This window comes from Osmerus eperlanus, chromosome 5 (assembly GCF_963692335.1).
Source record: "Osmerus eperlanus chromosome 5, fOsmEpe2.1, whole genome shotgun sequence".
Taxonomy (NCBI): domain Eukaryota; kingdom Metazoa; phylum Chordata; class Actinopteri; order Osmeriformes; family Osmeridae; genus Osmerus; species Osmerus eperlanus.
Window position 1 is genome coordinate 15,158,238 of NC_085022.1, and position 26,642 is coordinate 15,184,879.

The window sequence follows — 26,642 nt, forward strand, 5'->3', positions numbered from 1 at the left end:
GCTGCTCTTGTTTATTGATAGTAAAAACACCTGACAATTTAAAATGTAATCCACACACAGAGAGGGAATTAACTTATTTTGAAACAATTGCGTCAGATGCCGTTTCTCATTTTGCATGGTGAGAAATGCTCCTGGACAGACGTTCACACCTCTGCTTCAACGCTTCTCTCTATCGCTTGTCAAAATGCCATGATCTTCTCTTCGTCTGTTTTCCAAGATGGCTCAAAGTGCCACTTTCAACCCAGATATTTTTAGACTGAGTGAGTCAAAGGTGTTTTTCCTGGGTCTGAGAAAATTCCAACCGAGAAGCCTTTCCGTGAAATGCAAGTGTATAAAAAATGGAGCTTGTTATTTTGAACACCGGTGTACCATGTTGCAAATTCCCAAATGCTCTGTTGCTTTTATGAGTTAGCAGATGAATTCATAACTGTGTGTTTGTGTTTAGTTGTGTGCGAGTTGGTCAGTGAGATCAGTATCCAGGGATGACCAGGGACCCTCATCTGTACAGCACCACCCTGGCTTCTTGGCCGGCACCACATTCTCCCATCAATTATTCATGAGGAGGTGAGAGGGGGAGAGAGGGATGGGAGAAGGAGAGCGTGGCACTGCACCTGCTCTGACCGAACATACTGCTCCTCAAACGACTGTCCTCATAGCAACAAGAGGCTGAGTGTGCGTACGTGTGTATTTATTTACATACTTTAACTCTAGTATTGTCCTACTGTTCTGTTAGCAACTGAATGATTTCAGCAGTCGGCGAGCCCTTTGGTATTGTTCACCGCACATCCATATATTACACGCATAAACATTGTAGTTCAGTGGAGAGTTGGTGTGACTTAGTGTCTCCATTGAGAAAATTGTTAACAAATTACCACTAAGAGCCCTAAACATTGAACTGTAATCGAGGTCCTTAATCTCAATGAGCCACACTTATTGTTTCTCCTATTTGCCCTTCCTCTTTGAATTGGGTTTTCTCTGCCCAGTAAAGACCCACAGCCTGAGCATGCCAAAGCTGGCTCTTTCTCACAAACCTATTTCCTGATATAATAGGAAAGAATGGCCGGTTGAAACGAGGTGTTTTTTTCTTCTTTACCCAAGGGATGAGGGGGCAACCTTGTGCTACTTTATTGAGCCTGACTCAATGAGAAACTGTAAAGCCTTAAGCAATCGTCTGAATTCCGAGAATCCTTTTACTGGGGAATCTGGCTGCTTTCCTAGCAGGGGACTGTTAAGCATCTCAAATGTCAAGTCTGTCTGTTTGTGAGTGACTAGCTTTTATTTAACATCCAGATCAAGTATTTACACACACAACCACAGAACAATCCAGTCTGTCGAGAAGAAAAGAGATTTGGCTGGATGAAGCCTTCTGTACATGGGCAGGTGTCCTGAGATCTATTAAGAGTGTGCATAAAATATACCAAAACAAGCCAATTTATAAAGTCAGTTCACTTCATTATCATAAATCTAAAGCCTGTTTTTAATCTTAGCCATTCATTTGGTGCTAAGACTACATCAACATGGCAAATGCCTTTCCAAATAAACCCTCCTTATATATTCGAAAGGATCCTTTGTGGATAAAACTTTTCAGTTTTGTGCTCAATGACTGTAAATGTCTAAAGCCATCTTATCAAAGTTAGTTTCAAAAGTCAACCCAGAAACAGCAAGGCGACGTCCATAAGCTCACATCCCAAATAGGGGGTGACATTGGCCAAAAGTCAGCACAGGATCTTGGCTCGGAATGCGTTCTCATTACAAACACACCTGGTCACTTTGGGCAAGGAGTACGGCAGACTCAATAGCCGTGGCAAGCCAGGAACAGCTTTTGAGGTTAGCGTCGCGGCTTGGCTGGCTTTGGACCAGAGGCCTGCCGCATCCCCTTGCTTCAGTGCAGTCTCGCTGTCCTCGACTCTTCCTCCCAACGTCACAGGGCATTAATCATTTACCCTGCACATCCCAAAACCTGTTTCTAACGCAACAAAAGTGCCCGAGAACTTGGTCAACTGCAGCTGGAACAGGAAGGACGTCCCAAACCTCCCCAGAGAACTTCTCATTGGATCATTCTTTGGATTCATAATTTGTCCATCGCTTCTCTGGGGGGTGGGGGGGATGTCAGTAGAGGGTGATGGATCTCCTACGTGACCTGAAAGCATGATCTGAGCTACTGGAAGAGAAGGAAGTACCGCTGCATAAAAACCTGCCTCTATAGGTCTGAGAGGATGGAATCCCCTGCCTATGTGGTCCCCGTTAGCCTGGCTGGGGGTCCAATCCTTTTTAGAGCTCATCCTTCTTTTGTACCCGGAGCAGCACACTCTGGATGAGAGAGCCAGGGAGCTCATCTGGATTAGATGGGGGGAAATATCTGGGGCTCTGGACTTCCCAGTTAGGGTTACCTCCACCAGTGGATTCTGGCTATTTTGTTCTGATTATTTTCAAGCTTTTCAGTAGACTTCCCTACTCCCTTTTAAAACGTGTCGTTTAGAAATATGTTTGGAATGACTACCCATGTACATAACTTTGCCAGTACATAGCTTGTAATGTGCTTTTTAGAAGTGTGTCTGCATTTAAACCCCCTACGTCCGTGAAATACTGTATGCTGTGACGTATGAATTCCACCGATGTACTAAATAGGCCGTTGTGTCTCCGAACGAGCCGAAACTCGATAGGAACAACCTTCCCCTGACGATGTGCGGACGAACGGTGGAACTCTTTGTGCCAGCCCCCACCACTGTCACACCGGGCCCCAACACAGCTGGGTTGGGTAGAGAGAGGGGAAGTACGGGACGTTGTCAGCCCTAAGCTGGTCGTGACGAAACAACTGAGGCAGTAGTCTTAATAGTTTTTTTTTTTTGGGGGGGGGGGGGGGGGGGGGGGCGTTTTCTGCTTTCCCGTAATGAAGAATGCTAGCATGCAGTCGCACGGAGGGTTTTGGTGAAAGCTTTGGGACCACACCACCATCTACTGGTTGAAGATGGGTGCAGGTCTGACTCATCCAAGACTGGGTAGGCTATCTATTGGATACATGCTGCGTGGGAGATAGCTGTCATTGAAAATGTGTGGTAATTGATCCATGGGTGATTAACGTGCTTACATTCAAATGTTCAGATGCACTAGGTAGCTTCCAATCCGTCATTTTGGGCGGTGCTTTGTGGAAACTGTAAAATGTAGTGATTGATAGAGGTGGAGGAGAACCAGTGTTGAAGCCCTGGTACACGGGAAGAAAACCTGCTCGTGAATGTAAGCTGTATTACCGCCATCCGGCGACACTTCAACAAAGTTCCCTGACGTTTATCTGTCGTCCATTGTTCTCTGTCCTTGCAGCCAGGGGCTTATCTTCGGATATACAACATACACCCAGTTCCCGGGGCCAGCAAGGTGCCTGGCAACCATGCCGGCCAATCAGGTCAGGCGGACCACCTGGCGTTCCACCTGCACGGAGGCAACTCGTACGGCAGGGGTATACAAGTGCTTCCCGATGACAGCGTGGAGATACAGGAGCTGAAGAGGTGAGGGGGGGCCTGGCGGCCTTTTTGGGTCAACAATTCAACGTGTCTCCTCAAGGCATATCCAGGGCAGTTCACTGTAGTTTCACCCTGCCGGGGGTTCATCCACTCACCATCTTTAGTTTGTCTTGCGCTTTATAATAATGATCTTGCATGCCTTTTAATGAGATAATGAGCGATTGGAGTGTACTTTAAAACGCGATCGATTCAAGGGGAATTCATATGGTGTACTTTCACCCCGGCAGGTGTGAGAATCCACTCGCACTGTCCGTAGCTTGCTCTACACTTGCGACTACATTTTCAGTTGCATTTAGTCATTTAGCAGACGCTCTTAGCCCAAGGACACAACGTCCTTTGCACGGCCAGGAATCGAACCGGCGACCTTCTGATTAATAGCCCGGTTCCCTAACCTCTCAGCCGTCTGACCCCCTACTAATGACCCCCCGACTAATGACCCCCCGACTAATGAGTGATTTTTATCGAATTAAGGATTTAGTAGCTCATCATGAGCAACACCGTTCAGGAGATGGGTTACATATTAACAATCTCTCCTCCTGTAGAATAGGAATATATTGGTAAGGACAAAACGCTCTTTGAGGGTTTTTCAACATTACTTGTCGTCCACCCCAGGGTCATAGGGTCTTCCCCCGAGCCAGACAGCAATGATATGTCGGACTTTGAGGACTTCCTGGATGTCTGGAGCACACCACCAGAATCCTTTGGTAAGGGACCGACTTATCACTTTTTATTACAAAGGGGAGAGTGGGGGGAGGGGGGGGGTGTATCTGTGGGAAGGGTGTGTTTGAGAGATGGGAAAAGGAGGTTTTTTTTATTCTGAATACCTCTTTCTAAAAATCAGTCTCATTCTATGTTGTCACTGTAGATTCAACTGGAGAGAGAAGTGCAACAGGTATTGTATGAAAGGAAGACTGTGCTTGAACCCTTTAATAGGAAACGTGCTGTTTACTGCTAAATAAACATAGGACCCTAGGATGCTTCATGTTCAATTGATTAGGAACCAATATTTTGTTGTTGTTGTATTACACCGTACCTGCTTGTAATCTTTACATTCATAATGCTGGTGTTTGTAGAGAGAAGCTGCAGTCACCGTCTGGGGTGTGTGACTCTGGCTGAGGCCAAGGGAAAAGGGCCACCTGGTGTGTACCACGTGAAGGCCCAACTCAAGTCCTACCAACCTCAGAGACTTTTCCAGTCACTCAAACTTTACTGCCATAAGTGTAAAACCATGTAAGTTACCACAGTATCTACAGTCTGACACTTGCAGACTTATTATGAGATTGATTGATTCTGCCTGAAAACAAAAGTCAGTTTCCATAAAGGTGGATTATGGCCTGTTTAATTTAAACAGGTAAAATGCGTGACATCAAATCAACTGCTTTGATTTCAAAATATTCTATAATTCCTTTCTAAATATATCCCTAACTATAACCACACATTGAAGAAAAAACACCATGTCCCATCATTCCTCTATCCTGCTGTTTCACTCAGACGGGAAGTCCCAGATGATGTCACAATAGGGAGTCTGTTCCTGGAAGCCCAAAGGGACGCTGGACCCTGTAGAGAAGACTGGACTGTCGCAACCGATGTGGATCGCCCTGGAGACTGTCCAGCCTTTCCCCACAGGACGCTGACCCTTCACCTGCCCACGCACAGCAAGCGACGCGGTGCCGAGGTCAACGAACTCGTCTTTATTAAGGGTAAAGTGATGATTGCTTTGGTGTTTGCCAGAGGTGGTGAGGTCACGTTGCAGTGGTGGTGAATGCCTTTTTAAGACCGCAGGACTTGCATCAGGTCCCAAGTCAAATCCATTTGCTGTACTCAAATGATAACAGCCTTCTCCACCAATGCAAAAGCCTGGTAAAGCACAGGTTTGGTTCACAGAAGTGTGAATGGGTCTGTTTGTGCTCACCCAACAATGTAAGGGTTCAACGTTGTAGGTTAGAAGTTGATCATATAAAAGTCCTATAAAATAGTTCATCTATGGCTATCTTTTATACAGTTATTGCTTCGTGTCGCATTGTACTTTGAGAAATACTTTTAAGCACTTTGTAACGTTCTGATAACCACTATACGAAAACGGTTAACTCGCTTACTAAGAAATGGTGTCTTTAAGTCTCTCCCCTGCTCAACTTGACCAGCAAAGCAGAACATGTTTTCATCTCACCTTCAGGAGCAACCTTTGAGGAGACCTGTTGCATCACACCTGGGTTTAAAAACGTGATCCCTGTGAGGTCATCGCAAGGAAGCATGTCCCTGCTCGATCTCTCCGCCCCCTTCCTGTTCCGTGGAAAACGGCATTACTTCGGGTCAGACCCCAGCCCTTTCACAAGCACTCAGCCGGTCGCCCCTCTCTGGCATATCTCTGAGCTCACCGCTGGATCCACCGTGCTGAACCCCACTTTGGTTTGGCTTCTGTGTTGCAGATGCAAGCAGTGTTCCCACGTAGACCTGACACAGCCTTTTGGTCAGAACACAGATGTGCTGGATGACAAAGCTGTGGCCGAAGGTACCATTTTGAGAATGTACCCCTTCGCTAGCTTGACTGCGATTGATGGTTGTAGACGATTATAAATACAATTTTGCGTGTCTTTTTGAGAGGCCCCTCACCTTTGCATGAGCCTTCCTGGATGGGATTAGGTCAGTATCGTAATCAGGTGTGTCAATCAGGTGAGCTCAATGTCTATTCATTGGTCGGAAAGTAGCCCTTTTGAAGGTTTTGTATGCATTATTACAGACACTTGCACTTGTAAAGTAACCATTTATTGATCCTTGTTCTTCCCTCTGTGACCTAGTTTGGGTTTCATTGTTGACGTTTGTGTTGTTCCTCGCAATCTTTCAATCTCTCTTTCAATCTCTCTCTCAATCTTTCAATCTCTCTTTCAATCTCTCTCAATCTTTCGATATCTCTCTCCATCTTTCAATCTCTCTCTCAATCTTTCAATCTTTCTCGATCTCTCCCCCCCCCCTCGTGTGTGCAATCTCTCAATCGTTGTCTCTCGTCCTCTTTCTCCCTCCCCGAAGCCCTTCTCAGGCTCACCCTCAGGCTACAGTGTCGTGCATCTCACTCTCGTCTGAGTCGTGTTACCGTCACAGTCATTTTTAGGTCCTGTTGCTTCAATCTACCAGACGAAACACTTACTGAGACATAGTCTCATCATTCCATTGTCTCCTTTGAAATCAACATGTTAAGCTGTCCATCCCTCCTCCTCTCTGTCCCAGCTCTACATCACAGATTCGGCTTTGCTTCCTTTCAAGCCCTCGTTCCTCAACAGGAGTAACGCTGGATTGTCATTATTGCGGACTGTGCGATGCCTTTCAATGCAATCCCTATGCATGAGTGCGTTTGAACTGAGAAACTGAGAGTCTGTATGACAACCGGGACCAATCAGAACCGAGATGTAAAAAAAAAAATTTAAAAAAAGGATAAGTTATGTTCTGTCTTTTTGTTGTTGCACTTCGAACATCTTACCCGTTCATGGAACCCTTGTAGGTTTGATGTGCTGTGCCCTTTCCTACAGCATCTCTCTGTGTGTCTCTGTCTTTCATGCAATCTCTGTTGTCCCTGGTTCTATTTGATGTCTGTCCCCATGGATTCAGCTGTCGGAGTTGTTCTCCAACTCTTCTCCGCCTCAGCGAGTTGTGGCAGAATATGTCTCCCTTGTAAACACCGTTGGGGGTTCGTTGTGGCCCTTTGGCTCGAACCACCGAAATCCTGTTAGAACAGTGCTTCTGATCCTTGATTAGTGCGAGGGGTGTAGCTCAGTGGTGGAATATTTGCTTGCAGATCAAGAGATCGAAGGTTTAATCCACCCCCCAAGCCCCCCTCCCCCCCCCCGTACGTCGCTTTGGATAAAAATGTCTGCTATAACGAACGCATTACATTGATCTTCAGCAGTACTTTCTATGTCCACCTTTTATGTCGTTTTGGATCAAAGCAAAGTGTGCTCAGTGAATTGAGATGCCAGTGTGACGGGGCCTCCTGGCTGTGTTGCCCCTGCCCAGGTCTCGGGGTTCAGCTGCTGGCGTACGGCCTGATGATGCAGCTGGAGCTGCAGGATGGGACTGGCTCTCTGGAGGCCCTGCTCTGGAGAGACGCTGTAGGTCCACACGCCACAGAACATACTGGAAAAACACTGTGGCTGTATGTAGCGCCGCAGCGCTGGATCTGTCCTTAGGCTATGGGTGTTGTGTGTGTTGTAGGGATGTTTTTGTGCGTGAATGTGATTCAAAGACATTCCAGTTTCTATCTGCACTTCATTTCACTTTGCCTTCAACATTGCCTGTAGTAATATCTGTACATTTTGCCAAGGTTCTCCCTTGCGTATCTAGAAAGAGCAGTAGATCAGTTTTCAGTTTGACCTATTCCTGCTGGAAAGCCGTTTTTTGCTAATCAGAGTATCCTGTGGCAGGAACAATTCTTCCGCGTGTCACCTGATGGCTTGGCAGCCAATACGGAGGCCCAGGGCAGGGTCCAGGAAACCATGGACAAGCTTTGCCCATCAGGGAGGAGTATGGGTACGTGTATGAAGTCTTTCAACATTGACAGCTGGACCTTCAAACATAACCTCAATCTTTCAGTCTCTTCAGATATGCTGCAGTAAAATGATAACCCAATCAAAATGTCTAATCATGGTTTACATGAGGTTGAACCTTGAAGACCTATAGTTCTTCAAATGCTTTGGAATGGCCTTGCTGTAGGTTACATCTAGTACAAATCCCTTTCATAATATCACCTTGGTAGACATTAGGAAAGTCAGGCAAACCTTCAGTCAGTTAAGGGCAGAGCGTTTAACTTCACATAAACCGTGTCACTAATGAAGCATTGTGGAACAACAGCCAGAAAGCTCCCATTAGACAGAAACGAGCCTTGATGAGCCTTTCGGAGCATGAAGCCACGGCAGCGAAAGGACAAAGTGATGGAAGAGCACAATTAACTTGCCAGAGGAAAGGTTGTCGTGGAGACCCATGAGGCCTCGATAAAATCATGTACTTTCAGAGTGCTCCATACACTGTAGTACTAGGTTAGGAGTAAGGACGGAAGCCATTTGAGACTAGTTTCAGAAAAAATGATTGCCTATGGATATGCCAAGCTGTGACTGCATCATATGCATTCATAACCTGACTCTTTGACAAAGGATATCTAGAAACTGCTTAAATCCAACCCAAGCTCGACCTGTGTTTCCAATGGTGTTCTTCCGTCATATACAGTTATCCATAAATATTTGGACATTGACACAATTTTCATCATTTTGGCTCTGTATACCACCACAATGGATTTGAAATGAAACAATCAAGGTGTGTCTAAGTGCAGACTTTCAGCTTTAATTTCAGGGTATTTACATCCAAATCAGGTGAACGGTGTAGGAATTACAACACATTTTATATGTGCCCCCCCCCCCCCTTTTTAAGGGACCAAAAATAATTGGACAAACTAACATAATCATAAATCTAATTGTCACTTTTAATACTTGGTTGCAAATCCTTTGCAGTCAATGACAGCCTGAAGTCTGGAACCCATAGACATCACCAGACGCTGGGTTTCGTCCCTGGTGATGCTCTGCCAGGCCTCTACTGCAACTGTCTTCAGTTCCTGCTTGTTCTTGGGGCATTTTCCCTTCAGTTTTGTCTTTAGCAAGTGAAATGCATGCTCAATTGGATTTAGGTCAGGTGATTGACTTGGCCATTGCAGAACATTCCACTTCTTTGCCTTAAAAAACTCTTTGGTTGCTTTCGCAGTATGCTTTGGGTCATTGTCCATCTGCACTGTGAAGCGTCCTATGAGTTCTGAAGCATTTGGCTGAATCTGAGCAGATAATATTGCCAGAAACACTTCAGAATTCATCCTACTGCTTTTGTCAGCAGTCACATCATCGATAAATACAAGGGAACCAGTTCCATTGGCAGCCATACATGCCCACGCCATAACACTACCTCCACCATGCTTCACTGATGAGGTGGTATGCTTTGGATCATGAGTAGTTCCTTCCCTTCTCTTCTCTTCCCATCATTCTGGTACAAGTTGATCTTGGTCTCATCTGTCCATAGGATGTTGTTCCAGAACTGTACAGGGTCTTTTAGATGTTTTTTGGCAAACTCTAATCTGGTCTTCCTGTTTTTGAGACTCACCAATGGTTTACATCTTGTGGTGAACCCTCTGTATTTACTCTGGTGAAGTCTTCTCTTAATTTTTGACTTTGACACAGATACGCCTACCTCCTGGAGAGTGTTCTTGATCTGGCCAACTGTTGTGAAGGGGTTTTTCTTCACCAGGGAAAGAATTCTTCTGTCATCCACCACAGTTGTTTTCCGTGGTCTTCCGGGTCTTTTGGTGTTGCTGAGCTCACCAGTGCGTTCTTTCTTTTTAAGAATGTACCAAACAGTTGATTTGGCCATACCTAATGTTTTTGCTATCTCTCTGATAGGTTTGTTTTGATTTTTCAGCCTAACGATGGCTTGCTTCACTGATGGTGACAGCTCTTTGGACTTTGACAGTTGACAGCAACAGATTCCAAACACAAATACCATACTTGAAATGAACTCTAGACCTTTTATCTGCTCCTTGTCAATGAAATAACGAACTCCCATGAGGGAATAACATACACCTGGCCATGGAACAGCTGAGCAGCCAATTGTCCAATTACTTTTGGTCCCTTAAAAAGGGGGGGGCCACATATAAAATGTATTGTAATTCCTACACCGTTCACCTGATTTGGATGTAAATACCCTGAAATTAAAGCTGAAAGTCTGCACTTAAAGGACATCTTGATTGTTTCATTTCAAATCCATTGTGGTGGTATACAGAGCCAAAATGATGAAAATTGTGTCAATGTCCAAATATTTATGGACCTAACTGTATAGTATGTCAGACTAACACTTGGGTTGTCCTTTTACAAAGTAACACTGTAAACCATAAATCCACTGAGCTTAATGGTTAGTTTTTGCCTATGTCTTTAGCCCTAACATCTCAGGCAAGACTACTTATGAAAGGTTAACCAGATCACCCCCCCGTTAACAACTGCTGCATCTTTCCTCCTCATCCCAGCTGAACATCCCTGGTTGGATCTATGTCTCAGTGCGTATGCAGTGGAGGAGAACGGTCAGACAAGAACCTGCTACCAGATCTGCCATACACACTCCACAAATCCTGAATCCTGATCCGCACACACATACCATGTATAAAGATAGGTGGCACCTCTGAGAGCTATACAGTCTGGGTAAAATGATTATAATATATTATGTCATGTGTAAATACGTTTTTCTTTAACCTATTATCACTGTTGTTCAAATGTAGTTTTTATTTTGTCCAATTCTCGTCGATGTGAAATGGTGAATGTGTTTATTTTTTTTAATGAATGTGCTTAATGCACTGTTTGTTTAAACTCCTAATGCCTTCTTGGAAATAAATATCAAAGCAGATAGATGAAAGGTGATGAATGGTGACTGAGTCGTGATCATGTTTTTCCTCCAAATTACAGCTGCCTACATGTTAGATGAAATTAGCTCTGCTTGCTGTGAGGTCAAACCCATTTTTCTTTTTTGCAATGTTACTTAATGCGTCTCTTTGTTTAGTTTACGTATATTTTGCTCCAGGGCAGCCCCTAGCAAGCCTGGCAACCCTGAGATCAAAACAGTGGGATGTCCAGACAACAACTGACTGTTCCTTGATGTAGGTTACATCTCAATACTGTGAGATCCTCTTCCCCTCATCTACTGTCTTTCATACTCAGGGGGGACAAATGAAAACAAGATGGCATATCCCACTATAGGCCAGTTGCATCCAATATGGCCGAAGCCTACCAACAGATCTGCTTTCACTTGTCTGGTACCAAAAGATTGCTTGGGAGGCAAAGGTGATAAGGAAAGTAAGCCACTTCCGACTTCTCTCACTGCACTAAATTCCTTGAACAGAATCCTGAATTGAGAGTTCAGCAGTTTGTAATAGAGGTTTTTATGATGGTTTTTACAACCCCCGAAAATATTTCTGAAATTGATTCTATTCCCTAGGTTGATTCTGTTGGAAAACGAACCTACCGGTAAACTCTGTTGTGGTTGCGCCACCTGGTGGTGCATCAGTACAATGTTCCTGCTTTTTTATTTTTTAATCGCTTCCTGTGATGTATGAAGGCTTATTACAACCAACCCCATGATTACTCTACTATATTTGAATGGATCTATTATTGAACAGATTTAGTCTTATTACATATTCAAATCAATGTTGCTCAATTTGTTATAGCTGTTGGAATTTAGTTTTTTTTTTAACTATGAAGACTATTGAATCAACATATTGATTACACCTTATTGATTAAACTCATCACGTTGGAGAAGAGGATTCTGGGATTCACATAATGGTTTTGGGCTGTTGTATTTGCTAAACAAGTGTCAAGATGCATCACAATGTGGATTCTAGTGCCGTGCAGAGGTGACCGTCTTTCGGGACTTGGTGGAAAATTCAGCTGAGGGCTTTTGATGTTGCAGTCCAAGTTTGATGTTTTGAGCTGAGTATTGTTCTTTATTTTGGTGCCTGTCATACTTGATGTTAGGCCACTTGCATTTTCTCTCTGATAATCTTTCAAGCACCTATTCTCCAACTTCAACGACTTGTGTGATAGTGGAGCGCCATTTTACCAAACCCCTCAAGGTTTACTTTTCCTACTTGGCAGACTTGAAAATAAGCCTTTTCAACAACTGTGAAGGGTTCTTGGTGGCGTCGTAGATTTTCAGGACGTGAAATCGCAGCCTGGCAGAGAAGGAAGGAAATATATACTAGGCCTATGGTGAAATTTCTACTGGAGCATTTATTGGTCTTCTGGCTAGCTGGTAAAAATGTCACTCTTCCAACCAATCACTTTAGGAATTGTGTTGATATCAGAATTTCCACACGTGGTTGGTCCCTTCAAATTATTTTGACTTTGCATCTACAGTACACTGTATTTTGTTGACCTTGTATTGTGATAGAAACCAAAGGCAATAACCCACAACCTTAACCAATGCCTTAACCAACGTGAAATGCAACGTAAACGTGATGGGCTAATTGAGCATTGTTGGAATATATGGTTTAATAACATGGTACTTTTAGGGAATAATATATCATATATGATGTGGTTTAGAATAAGGGTGTATGACAGTGTCATAAAACCACTATGTTTGAGTAACTTCACCATGCACAGCCCTGATGTGTTGTCACGCCAACCTTCCTCTCTGAGGGACACCCAGTTCAAGAACTATGAGCGTATGATTGTGTGATATCCAGCTAATGTGGCATCACATAATATGAGAGAACCAAAACCGTCCAAGTCGATCATGCCCTGTTTAATGAGGACAATGCCTGGAAGTTTGGTCCCGGGGTTATGTTGGCCTTCGCCATGAGCCAAGTCGAGCTGCTGTTGGATGGGTAACTAGCGGCCTGGGTAACTAGCAGCCTGTGGAAAACTTGGCCTGAAGGCCTGTCATGTTGAAAACTACACTTGCGTGAAAAGTAGGCTATTTCTTAAAAAAAAAAAAAAAAAACATTTGGAGAGCTTGCAGAGTGATGCATCAGTGGTGCTGTGTGTGGAGACAGGATCCTCTGAGCTTGGAGAGAGAAAGCCGGTTGCTACAGGGAGAGAGGAGAATTCCCTCAGACAGACACCGGCACACAGTTAAGCTCGGTGCAGATTCAACTATCCGTTAACCATCCAGATGGCCTGACACCCAGTTCAAGGGTCAAATTGACGTACTCGGATTGTAGCCGTCCCATTGTAAGGCCAAAATAACCTGTTTGTGAGAAGCAGTTATTTCTCTCCCCACTGTATCTGTGGAATCAGGAGAAAAATGCTCCCATGGTGGAGGTAGGAACTCACTGGCCTGTGGTATAAAACAATAGCTACAACAGCAGGTAGGCCAACAGCTCTGAAAAGCTATGTATACATAATATGGTTGTGCATACATTCTCAGCAGTTGACTAGGTTGCTTATCCTTGAAACTGTTTCTTCCAGATCTACTTTTGGAGTTGTTTTGGCCTCAGGCATATGATCTCCTTGTGTACCATGACTTAGATATTTCTTCCACTGTAAAACGTTCTGGATCACAAGGCTAAATGGTGTGGGCCTAGTGTTATACTTGTGTACAGTCAGACAATGTATTATAATGATGAATCGGCCAACTCAAGTGTTTGACGGAGGCTTTGTCTCCTTAGTTTATCCTACAGGAGGCGCCCAAGCGCTTTAATTTGTTTTGAAAAACACTCAAGTGGTTCTCTGCGTAATAGGCTGTTAACCGTGCAGTCATAGAAACATGGTTGGACTTCATCTAGTTAATACATGCACATTGAAAACTATATAGATAGCAAAATGAAGTGGTATTCAACAGACTATTGAAAATAGTCAACAACAAATAATGTATTTGTCCGTGGATACAAGTAGGCTAGGAACAATGAAACAGAAAATGAAACGGAACTCTCAGTTCCTTTAGTTATCCGTACGACAACAGAAGTCAGCAAGGGTTCTCTTGAGGTGTTGCAGGGATGTGGTTTGACAGATCATTGTTAACCGCAAGGGGAGCCCATGTCCCTTCTCCGGTGAACCACTCTTCTAGCAGGCGATGCGAAACTCCAGACGGAGCTTGGCACCCCCCGACAATATCATTCTACAGTAGAGTGAGCGACCCGGACTTGGGGAACCGCACCGGTCCCAGGCGCTCTTAAAACCCTGTTTTTTGCCACAAAGCTGCAAACTTTAGACTCGCGTACTATTTGAATTTTCTTTTTTCGGAGAGACTGTTCCGTTGTTGAAAGACAGCGTACTAAGGCGAAACACTATAGGATACTTTTTGTGGTTACAAAGTCGTTGTAGAACTTGTTTGGTGCCAGTCTTCACTGCACCTGACTTTTAACGTGCAACTCGGTATCCAAACATGATATAAGTTGTTTCGAAAAAGAAAATATTTCTTGAGCTATGAATCGCTTTTCAATTGTGGCTCCAAAGACGGACTTAATGGATAAATCATTTTGGAATACAATTCACTTTTGTCGAAGGCTTTAGGATAAACAATGCTGGTACCATTATTTAGGTTACTGTGCTTCTCGCTTTGGAGCGAGGATGTGATAGCTCACATTTACGGAGCGAACACAAAGACAACGATAACTCCTCGAAATTATGATACAGCTGGCAAAAACAAGAATTTGCACAATACTACCAGTGGTGGCCGGAGATGGTATGAAGCTTACGAGCGTATCAACGAAAAGAACAATAGACGGGCGCATGCTACAAGTGCATCATCTTGGAATTCAATGCGGACATGGATGAATAACATGAATGCATCTTATGGTTTTAAAAGAGTAGTGGACGAACGAAAGACGTCCAATGAAATGGCACTTGTCCGCTTGCCCAAGGATGGCAATGACCCGTGGCGCACGGAGGAAAAGTTGAACACCAACAAGCTAACTGTCATGAAAACGCACGGCCGTGGGCACGGTGATTTAAAGTTCTTAGCGAGGCATAAGAGGGGGGGAGGTCACCGGCACGAGAAACGCTTTTGCATAAACAAAAGATGGGCCATTGACCGTTTTAAAAGAAACGAGAATTATGACAAGATAAAGGAGAAGAATATAAGTCAGCCTTCTAACACCTCTATGGACGCACCGTCAACCACGTGGGAAACACTACCCAAACCAATGGGCCAAAATCAGTCAATAGACTTCCCAATCGATGATTATGAGCAGTTTACATTACCAGACGTAGGAGACAGCACACCGTTTGTTCCGATGAATACTAAAATAAGACGGAAAGTAGTCAAAAACCCGTTCTACCCTGTAACAGCCGAAGCATACGGCGCATATGCCATTATGATCATATCAGCCATAATTTTCACCGTGGGAATCATCGGGAATATTGCAATCATGTGCATAGTGTGTCACAACTATTACATGAGAAGTATCTCGAATTCTCTCCTGGCCAATCTAGCCCTGTGGGATTTTGTGGTCATCTTCTTCTGCTTGCCCCTGGTGATATTCCATGAATTGACCAAGGACTGGCTCCTGGGAGAATTCTCCTGTAAAATCATCCCCTACATTGAGGTAATAGCTGCTATCTGTAAATTGTTTTGTATATCATTTTAAGAGAGTTGCAGTCAAGGGCCTCCCTTAACTCTAGGGGTGTATTCTATCATTGTTGTATTAAGTAGGAATACGTGGGCTCGCTCATTGGTTTCTTACATAGTGGGTCTGTTTGTTTGTTTTTATTGTAAATGATTATATACATGTAATCTGATGACTTGACTTGCTACCCTGCACCAATTGTGGCATATACACAGAAGATACATATACCACACGGCCACACCCTGCCACGGTGCTTTTTGCTCTGCAGTACATCAGACAATGGTAAGGTATACAGGGTCTAAATCCCTGGTTCTCCGGTGTCACCTCGACCTGGTGTTCCAGCTCAGGGAACTGGCTGGAGCAGGAAACAGGCCCAGGGCAGCCTGCTCTGATGTCAGAGATGCTGTTACAGTCCCACTTTCTCTCCCTCGAGCTGGTGTCTAGTTCTCAACCAGTACCTGCAGTGTAGTTCACAAGCCTTCCCTCAGTGCTTATAAAGGGAAGAGGACAGTAAACAGCTCGTACAGTGTCAGGCCAAAATGGGGTGTTTGACAGAAAACACATGTGGTTGTAGTTTACAAATCCCCAGACCCCACAGCTCAATAGAAAGCATGTGGGATAGATCAGAGTAATGATAGCAAGTAGGTTCACGCCCACTGTTGCATCATCTGCCCAGATGCAAGGCAGTGAGTCTACTCTGTCAACAAACTATTTGCAACATTACAATAGTGCAGTAAGTGATAAGGTCACATGGAAGGAGCCAGGTAATCGACAGAGCACTGTGTAACGAGAGATATCTGTTATGAAGTCATCTGTGGGCGTTCAGCTCTTACATAAGATCCATAACAAAGACTAACGTGATGATCTTGGAGGTCGTGTTTTTGAAGATCATAGCCTAGCTAGAGAAGCTTCCAGAAGTCAACGTGACTATTTGCTAATTGCAATAACAAAGAAAAATCCCATTCTCGATCATGTTCTGAAGGCATGGAAACAACAACACCGATTCGAACATGAATTCAAGACCTTTATTTCTTAACAGAAACCGAAGCCCTTCCTAGTCAGACACATAGGGGTTAATGCGGTTAGTATTCACTGCGACACGATGTGTCAGTGCTGCAAATGGTAATGGTGCTGTCTGGGAGGATGGTCCTAATCCCATATTCTCAAAGCTGCAGTGATAGACCTGAGCCGCTTCTCAGAGGAAATCCTAGTTTACTGACACAGCGCCGAGCTGATCCACATCACTTAATGTGACACAAGCGGGCAGGGCAGGGGAGGGGAGGAGAGGAGGCAGGCGGCATAGAGGGTCAGAAGGCTGGGTATGAGGCAGGCAGGGTATGAGGCAGGCAGGGCATGAGGCAGGCAGGGTTTGCACCCAGACAGGATGACATGATGCTCCTCAACATCATGGATCACATTATGCTCTACTTAGCAAATGCTTAGAACGGTGGGTTCCAGTCATGTTGAATCGAATCCCTTCTGAGATTATTCAACAGAGCTTTACATTTTTTTTTTCTTTGTCCACAACTATGTTTTATCTGTGAAACCCTCCCTCGAGTGCGTGGGCTAATTTTAGAGTGGAGCTCTTTGAAATCAGTTTTCTTTCTTGCAGCAGTAGACTGTTATTAGTGTAGCTTCTCAACACGGAAATGTGATTTACCCCACAACAAAATGTGGTTATCATCAACACGAGGTATTCAGGTTTCCCACTTATCTGTCATATTTTCGTACTTTCAATCCATTAAGTGTCCTAAAATCAAATATAGAACTCTTTTGATTTATGTGCTGTCAGAAAACAATGCAATTAAATATTTCATAAAGGAGACTTAACACAGGACTGCATAATCATCAAAAAAGCCCAGAGCAAAAACCGTAAGAACGAAGCTTCACTAAATGCCAGATTTTCTTTTTTGCAACGGTTTGTTGTCATGGCCATTTTGATTAATTCAACAAGACTAGGCTAAAAGGCCTATTGGTGTCTTCGCCCCGAACCTGTAGGTGTTTGACTTAAATGTTGATACAGTTCCCTCTGCCTTCTGTGATACAGTAATGCTGTGAAAAGACAGCGAAGCACATCCTCATTATGCTAATCGGCTCGGTAATCAAGAGATTAATGGAGCGTAATTACACAAACACTGGGAACATTAGTTCTAATGGCTGCCCTGGCAACCCAAGTGCAGTCCATGACAGTCTGTCATGGATGGCCATGATGTGACAGAGGTTACATACACAAAACCTGCCCTCCAGTGTTATACTCAGCCCCCTGTTGGGGAGCTAGCTGTCATTTTGACAATGATGGACATGACTGTGCGTGTAAAGAGTGAGGGAGACGATAAAGTAAAATGACCTACAGTAAAGCCTTGGTCCATATGGACCAAGGCTCCACTGAAAAAGAAACTGACAGAGGAACCGCTGTCTTCTATCTTTGTACTCCACACACAGGGATGTAGTGGGGGCTAAACGCACGTAAACGCCGTTTACGCACCTCCCGAAATTCGGAAATAGCGTTTATCCACCTCTAAATTGCAGACCCTTGACGACCCTGTAAATAAATAAATAATAAAATTCATAGTTTACCCACCTCCATTTTTACCACTACACCACTGTCCACACATGTATCATTTCACAGCTTTCACCTCTCGTCCCCCCTCTTTCTCTGTCCTCCTCCCTCCCCTTCTCTGTCACTGTCCCTCTCTCTCTTTTCTAAATGGAAGGTATAGATGTTAGCGTAAGGAAAGCCAGGGCCAGGACGTCTGGCAGTACTCAGGGCTGCTCTGGCCAGTGGTGCGCCGGGGAAATGTGAAATGTTTACACCTTCTTCTGCCAGCCCTCTTAGAGATGGAGCTACTCTGATGCATGTTGGAAGAGCAGGCTTGGAGCCACACCATGTGGAAAATACTTTGTCGCCCTCACGCTGAATTGAGTTTTCCTGCTTTTGTGAACATGCGCTGGCTGTCTGAGAAACGTCAGTGTGTCTGACTGCCTGTCTGACAATGAGGGGACATTTTATAGCATTAATGATTGTGGAAGACATGGCATAACTTCAAACCTCCTTGAAGACGCAATGAAAGTTCTATGATTTTAACAATGTGTATATTTGTAGCAATTCATTTGCCACGTTAAACAGTTCAAAGTAAAAGGAAGGATCTGGTCGCAGTATATCGTGTGCACTGTTGTGAGGAGGAGCAGCAATAGTCAGATCCAAGTAGAGGGCCTCAGCTCACAGCAGTTCCTGCACTGATACTGACCTCACAAGCTCTGATTATGTCCTTGTCATCTGATGAACTAGTTAGATCCCATCCAGTGGAAGCATGTGAGGAGACTCATGGCTGTGTTTTCCGTTTTTTTCTAAGTTGATCAATGACTTGACAGTAGAGGCTGCGACCTTGACTGTAGATTCGAATTTCGAATCGAATTTTGGTGAAAGTCGTTGGATCTGAATGCAGAGGCACTTAAAAAAAATAAAGTGTAGACCAATATCGGTTCTCTTTTATTCCAGCAAGAAATTTAGAACTGTATCAATATTTCATCCAGTTGAAATTAGGGTAATTTTGTAATCATGTAAGCTTCTAGACAGTGTCGATAATATCTTTTTTTAGTCAGGATGATGTTTAACTGTTGGTTCAACTCATGGCTTCTTTTAACTAGCACCACATTAAATCCCCTTTTAGTAGTGAATGGTGTGCTGAAACATCTGTTGGTCATTTTCTCAACTGAACAGACCCTTAGTGTCCTAATTTTGTTGAAATCTCACAAACAGTACTGCGACATGAGAATTGTTCCCAGCTGGGGTTGAGATAGTTTACAGTCAACAACACATTCTTTTGGTCTGTACAGGAGGATCCATGGACGTCTGGGATTCCATTATCCAGACTTGCCCATGGACTGTTCCATAAAACTGTCAGGGTTTGCCAGTGTATGTTGAGTTCAGTGACTGGACAAACTCAAGTATCTGTACTTGTGTTAAACCCTTTCAGGCATAGTCAAAGCTCTGTCTCCATCACTTAGCGATAGTAGTCCGTCTATGTTACCATAGCAAGTGTTGAATAATGTCTTGTGCATACATACTGTATTCACTTGTATATCTCTGCTTGCACCCTTCCAGGTGGCGTCCCTGGGGGTCACGACCTTCACCCTGTGCGCCCTGTGCATCGACCGATTCCGCGCCGCCTCCAACGTCCAGATGTACTACGAGATGATCGAGAACTGCGCCTCCACCGGCGCCAAGCTGGCCGTCATCTGGATCGGCGCGCTCCTCCTGGCGCTGCCCGAGCTGCTGATCCGCCAGCTGGTCACCGAGGACGGCGACCCTCCCGCCGCCGGGCAGCCCTGCGAGCGCTGCGTGGTGCGCATCTCCACCCAGCTCCCCGACACGCTCTACGTGCTGGGCCTGACCTACGACGGCGCGCGCCTCTGGTGGTACTTTGGCTGCTACTTCTGCCTGCCCACGCTGTTCACCATCGGGAGCTCCCTGGCGACCGCTCGCAAGATCCGCCAGGCCGAGCGGGCGTGCGTGCGCGGCAACAAGAAGCAGATCCAGCTGGAGAGCCAGATGAACTGCACGGTGGTGGCGCTGGCCATCCTCTACGGCTTCTGCATCATCCCCGAGAACATCTGCAACATCGTCAGCGTCTACATGGCGACCGGGGTTCCCAGGAGGACCCTGGATATTCTCCACCTGGTCAGCCAGCTGTTGCTGTTCTGCAAGTCGGCCGTCACGCCGGTTCTGCTGTTATTCCTGTGCCAGCCGTTCAGCCGGGCCTTCCTGGACTGCTGCTGCTGCTGCTGTGATGAATGTGGGCCGCCCAGGACTTCGACGACCGCGACGACCAGCGACAACGAGAACGAGCATGAGTGCACCACCACCGACCTGGAGCTGTCTCCCTTCAGCACCATTCGGAGGGAGACGTCTCCTTACACGGCTGTGGGGACACACTGCTTTTAGGCACACATCAAATTGAATTCTCAAATGCACTTGGAGGTGGAAGTACCTCATTAAGTTTGGGTTCACTAAAGAGCGGAGCCGTTGCCATGCTCAAATCCTCTATCTGTTTACATAAAACACACACAAATACACACATTGTCACATTGTAGTATACTGTATAGTACAACTTGAAATCTATAAATGATAGCAATTTTCTATTAACTCACGTATCACTTTTTCTTTTCTTTTTTTTTACAATTTTGCACTCAAGTCTTAACGTAATATTGCGTTTGTGTTGTATTTTTCAATTTTCTTTTCTACCCAGAGTACAGTATGTCAGAGTCAGAAGGAAAGTAATATATTGCAAATGGCTGCTCGTAGTGTGTTGTGTTTTGCTGATGATGGTGATTCTTGTGAATCGGTTCCAAGGTATGCTTAGCTCCCTTGCTATGTAAGTACTTTATTATCCACTGTATTTGATAGCAGAAAACTGTGTGATACTCTCCAGTTGGTCTGTACAGTCACTGGTGTGGTGTTTTTGTAGCCAGGAATTGTCACTTTAATAAAAAACAAGATAGAAAGAGGCTTCTCTGGCTTCTTAGATGTTGATTCTTTGATCCGATCACTTTTGTAAGTAGGCTGTGCGCTGAGGGGGTCCAAACGTGAATCTCACTTGATGAAACAGCCCCGGTAAATTGTGAATTCTGCACCGTTCCTTCGTCAATTAGATATCTCAGTCGTGAAGACTCGGGTATTAGTTTGAAAACATATGGTTTACTTGACATGGACGCTTCATCTTTGGAGATACAGTGTGGTTCTGATTCGTAACAGCTCTCTGCCTGAGAAAGCCATTGTTGAAGACACATCAGCTTCAGGGTGAGAGCTGACCTGACAGCTAAGACCTGACAGAGTTGAGCAAAGACAGAGTGAAAGTGAAGGCTGGAGAGGTGGAGCCCGCAACAGAGGAAAGACATGCTCATAGTGAGACGCTTGTCACTCTGCAGCAATGACAGATGAGGTTGTCAGATGGGGTGGTGATTTTCTTCTTCTTTGAAACAGACACTTCTGTTGGCATTGCTGAACGTGATTGGACGTTCATAGCATGAAGGTGTAATTTTAGCCAGCCACCACCCAAACCATCACCCCCTACTACCTCTACTTTCCCCTTTACCTAAACTGTACTCTAATTATTCGTTTTAATGCTCGTCATACTGAAATGCCGTGGTAATACTGGCACTGCTTTGTTAACATGGTACGAAAGCTCTCAGCACCTCAGCTATATAATGAGCTGGTGTGTGACGTATATAACATTTTTCTCCATATGACAACCAGCCGAGTTGTTTCCTGATCGCAGAGACCACTCTCCCAGCCAGAACAAGCTGGTCATCTGGCCACTGTGACATCATCACCTCTCACTGCCCAACAGGACATAGCCGCCATTGTTTTCTCTGCTGGTCACCAAGGCAACAGCAGGAATCTGCTTCTCAGCTGTGTTCCTGACGTCGATGGTCTGGCGAGGGCGAGGGCCAGGGCGGGGTGGAGGGCCAGATTGGAAGCGGCTCATGGCTGGAGAGAGGGGAAGTTGGATGTACAGTAACTCCTACAATGTTGTGTGGCTCATTGATGTGTGATGTTGTGATGTGAGATTGAGATAGTTAGGACTTAACATGTAAACATCATGTTTGTTGAAAATTTGAGTGTGTCGTCTACTATGGACGCGGTGATATTTTAACTACAATCAGATTGTCTTTCCAAGACGAGATTCATTATTTCTGTCGCTTGATCAAATGAAAATCCTTATCTCAAGCTTCTGTACGCCCTCCCCAAAAACTACAGCTTTAAAAAACATTTCCCCACAATCCAAGTGTATTGACAGCACTAAAGCAGGGTTTCTGAATATCCTTTCAAGTACATCAAGTCTTTGGCCATCGGATGATGACATCAAATACACTCTGCTGCCATTTTTGCATCTGTGAAGAAGGGATAAGAAATAGATTTCCTTCCAAATATAACCTACCATTCATCTGTCAGATTCGCTTTATTTTTGTGGTGATGTTGGGGGATGGGATGGAGGGGTGGCATCTCATTGTCTGTATAATGCTGTCATCCCACCTATTCTGAGCCTGTCTTACATTTTCAGTCACCCGCTTTCTTCTTGTCCTTCTCTCCTCACAAGAAGTGAGACCTCAGACTTCACAAAGACACACAAAAACGTAATGCACAGGTGTGGCGATGGGTACCGTACATACGTCAAATGTTGTCGACGTGTTTTATTCACCCCGTTTTTATTTGAATATGAGACACAGCTCCGTCTGTGGTTGAGGAGTTGAAAAGAGTAGAGGAGAAAAGAAATCTCCCATTTGAAGCTCAGCAGGAACGGGAAAGCATTCTGGCGGGTATTATGTGGCTGTAGCTCTGCTGAAGGTAGGCTTGAGATGAAGCCGCTGGGTTTCAAAGGAGCAGCGTGGGGCCCGTCCAGCAGCATCAGAATTCCAACAAAGGCCTTAAAAGTATCTTCCCATGAATACTCTGCTTTCCCCAGCTCAACTCGCTGAACTGAATATGTGGAGGGATTTGAACCTGCGACCTCTTGATCCGAAACTACAGAGCTAGACCCCCTTACTTCCATTTGCAATGATAAAACCAGCATCATATACAGGAAACTCATTTTTCATCAAACTGAAAAAAATATAACTAATGTTTTACATAACTGTGCTGTATTACTAACTGGTGTTTATATGTACAGCCTTACAGTAATTTCTGTCACAATGAGCAATGGTGGCACTCTCCATTGTGATGTTGTAATACTGGCAGCACTATAATATGGCTTATATGAACATGTATGTATATTCATATGTGTTCAGCCCACTGTGAGACCCATGTGTTCAGGCTCCCCGGTATATGAAATGAGTGTTGTGGCACAGAGGCTGCCATTCTGTCCTGCTGTAGACAAACAAAGATGGCTTTTCTTCTAGCTCTGCACTCTGCTCACTTCATTCATACCACCGTGCTCACCATGGACTCTGTTTGTATTGGGTCACGCAGCTACACTACAGTGTAGAAAATGGGGAAGGTTATCCTTTTTTTAGAAAGAAAAGGAGGATGGTTGAAGAAATCAATATATGATTTTGTAAGAAAGGGAAGTGTTTTGAATTTGGAGAAAATCCTCTTGACTGTGTAAGGCTACAATGTATTCATATCCCTCCACAAGCTCAACATTTGGTTGATTCTACGTGATACCTCAGGCGTTTTACTGTTGCTGAGGATGGCAGCTGTGTGTTGTCTAAAAGCTAAATGGTTGTGTTTATGGGCTGTTGGCCTCTGCCTTCTCTGTCTCTCCCTCTCTTCCCTCCCCCCCTCTCTATCTCTATGTGTGTGTGGTCTCGCAGTTCTGCCACACACAGCTCCATTCACATTATGATCATTAAATCCCAAAGATTTCCCATTTGCCCAAAACTATGAATAATGACTCTCATTTTCCCCATAGACAATCTGCAAGAAGCTGGGCTCGGCATCTCTGTTCCTACAGCAATTAGATGTACCTCTATTCATTTGACAACAATGAAGAAGATGGGTACAGTGATGCATTGCTGCTAAACAAGTTGCTCAGTGACCTCAGGCTAACTCCATTATGGTTTACGAGAGAGGCAGGACATTCTGTACAGGCTCTGAAGAGGTGAACCTCTCATCCCGGGCATGGTGCCAGGGTGCCATGACAACCAAACCCTCAGTTAGAATAGGTGGACGACACGTCGGCCTACGTTATGAGGTAGCGACAGATTGGGAGTGATGCTGAGAGGAAACCCAAAGCAAGTTAGTGTTCTCGTGTGACTTCTTCTGTCGTCAATGTTTCATTTTCACATTTTCTGTTTTGTCAAGCAGTCATTGGTGGAAAAGCACATTCTAATTCTAACGTTGTCGTGTTTGGGTTAGCGTTAGCCTATTTGGGTGTTCTATTTACAGGATTCCACAGCTCCAACGTAATTTCATTGTTATAATACATGTTTGGCATTGTTTGAGGACACTTATGAATTGTAATGAGGCTACCAAGTCAAAGATGTTCACATGTTTAAACCCACATATCTGTGGAGTAACAATGCAGCCTCTCCAATGAACAGGCGTGTTAGGAAGGCGTGTGCCTCATGAATATTTCATGCTCTTGAACTCGCATTGTTTCTGATATGACTTGACACCTTACAGCAATGTTGACGGGACTCAACAAGTCTGGTAAGAGCTCTTTATATGGAGAGCGCTTTAAACGGCAGCCAAAATAGCCATGCACTTTAGATTGGGTTGCGTGTTCTAAATTGTCAGTCTGGTAGTCTTGATAGTCCCTCCAATGCATTTGTGTCTCTGGAAGATACGTTTTTGGACGGGGACTTTCTACACAGTGACCAATACGGTGACCTTGATATTGAAAGTGCCATACTCTTCACCAGCTTTATCTCAGATGACCGGCCACTGACTCACCTCTTCATGTGTATGTTGGACTTGTTGTTAACCAAAACTAACTCAAGAGAGTCCGATGCCTCAGTTTGCACATTTACCTACTCACCAATATGGTGAAGCAAAATGGCCTCCCACAATTCTCACAGTGTCAAATCAAACTCGTCTCATTGGACACACACTGTGCACCGCCACAGCAAAGAGAACGCCACGCATTTACCCGTGCTCCCCTCCTCTTCCTCTCACGCCACCCTGGGCTTCCTCTGGGCAGTGCTGTGCTACAGCCTGGTACGGTACATGCCAGGTCACACCACACCCCGCGGCCACGACAACTCTGGAACCTCGGGCACAGATGGGGCCAGCGGGTCCACTCTCCCAGGCCCCGGTGTTGGGTTGTATAATCTGGTGAGAACGGATGCCATCCAGGGAGGATAAGGGCTTTATTGTCTCGTCGTTGTCCACCCCCCCTCCTCCCCTCCCTTTGTTAAGGATTGTTTCTTCATTTCTAGGTCACCGCCTGTGATTGAACGCTTGGATGCTTAAATGAGGGGGGGGGGGTGGGTTTAGACGCTGAGAATTTTTCCCCTAGACCCCCTCTCCCCCCTTTTACCCCTAAGTGAACGTGGTAAGCTAGCAGAGGGGGCTGCCTGGGTGCCAGTAGATATTACAACAAGCAACCCCCTCAACTCACCCTCTCACCTCTCCTTCAAACTGGAATGGGAACACAAATGACATGGCTATAGGGCTGCCAAATGCCATTCTTTCTCTCGGCGCAATCATAAAAAACAAACAAAAAAGCCTTGTTGATGTTTGCTCTACGTTTTTTTTCTCAAAGGCTCATTCATGGAGCGGTCGGGTCTTTGGTTCTCTCATCGCCCTCTCCTCCACCTCCTTCTTTCTTCTCTTCCATTCACTTCTACTCTCTTCCAGCCTCTTCTCTCCTCCACCTCCTCTCTTCAACTCCCTTTTCTCTTCTCCTCCTGATTTGCTTCCTAAACCGCTCTCGACATTATTATCTCTGTCCTTTGACCTTGATATCCTGTGGTAGTGGGGTTAAGCACATATTAGTGCCATGGTTTAACAGTCTATGGCTAGTTGCTTAACCATCCCTGAAGCTACTAGCTGCCTTTTTGAAAATTAAGCATTATTTTACATGGCAGGAAGGGAGGCTCTACTCCGGATTCAAAACAATGGTTCATACAGTAATCTGTGATAAACGCCTTCAAATTTCAGTAATCCATACTACAGTAAAGAACTTGCACTGGTAAACCAATATAGTACCTAGCTTCAGTCTAGGCACTAAAAGTGTAAATGTTTTCTCTCAAAACCTTTTATTCTAGACCACATCACTTACACGGCCTAGCCTGTATGGATATGTATAAAGAATGCCATACAATTAAGCATTATGCTATATTTTTGGGGACTTTTTCAGATATCCCCATTGGATACTCTTGAATACTATTTTTCCTATTTTTTTTCTCAAACATCCCTGTTTATATTGACGATATAAACTTTTAAAGGCACAAACTAGACAAAATACTTCCAGTATTTTATCTTTATGGTAGGCTTGGTCACTTACTCATAGTTAATAATGCTTCATCTTAATTAATTATTGGCAGTGCCCTCATTATACATTTCACTGCTTTTAAAGTTATCGTGGTGAATAATGTTTTGATTA

General features: G+C 44.6%; 2 protein-coding genes across 4 annotated transcripts in view; both read left to right on the forward strand.

The window, feature by feature from the left end:
* pot1 (protection of telomeres 1 homolog) overlaps positions 1-10,951 on the forward strand; it is a 31,919-nt gene extending 20,968 nt beyond the window's left edge. For 2 of the 3 annotated variants that reach the window (XM_062461888.1, XM_062461889.1), the window contains exons 11-20: positions 3,319-3,503; positions 4,131-4,222; positions 4,384-4,410; positions 4,592-4,748; positions 5,010-5,218; positions 5,692-5,827; positions 5,945-6,027; positions 7,524-7,618; positions 7,931-8,036; positions 10,564-10,951. In XM_062461888.1, coding sequence (XP_062317872.1) covers positions 3,319-3,503; positions 4,131-4,222; positions 4,384-4,410; positions 4,592-4,748; positions 5,010-5,218; positions 5,692-5,827; positions 5,945-6,027; positions 7,524-7,618; positions 7,931-8,036; positions 10,564-10,676 — 1,203 coding nt within the window. In that variant the 3' untranslated portion in view covers positions 10,677-10,951. Of the gene's footprint in view, positions 1-3,318; positions 3,504-4,130; positions 4,223-4,383; positions 4,411-4,591; positions 4,749-5,009; positions 5,219-5,691; positions 5,828-5,944; positions 6,028-7,456; positions 7,619-7,930; positions 8,037-10,563 lie in introns of those variants that run through there. The other variant, XR_009930484.1, reaches the window with a different exon arrangement.
* Positions 10,952-14,107: 3,156 nt separating this feature from the next.
* On the forward strand, positions 14,108-21,104 carry gpr37a (G protein-coupled receptor 37a). Its single transcript, XM_062461890.1, has 2 exons — positions 14,108-15,573; positions 19,700-21,104. The coding sequence occupies exons 1-2, from the start codon at positions 14,548-14,550 to the stop codon at positions 20,537-20,539; spliced, it is 1,866 nt and encodes a 621-aa protein (XP_062317874.1). The 5' UTR covers positions 14,108-14,547; the 3' UTR covers positions 20,540-21,104.
* The last annotated feature ends 5,538 nt before the right edge of the window (positions 21,105-26,642 follow it).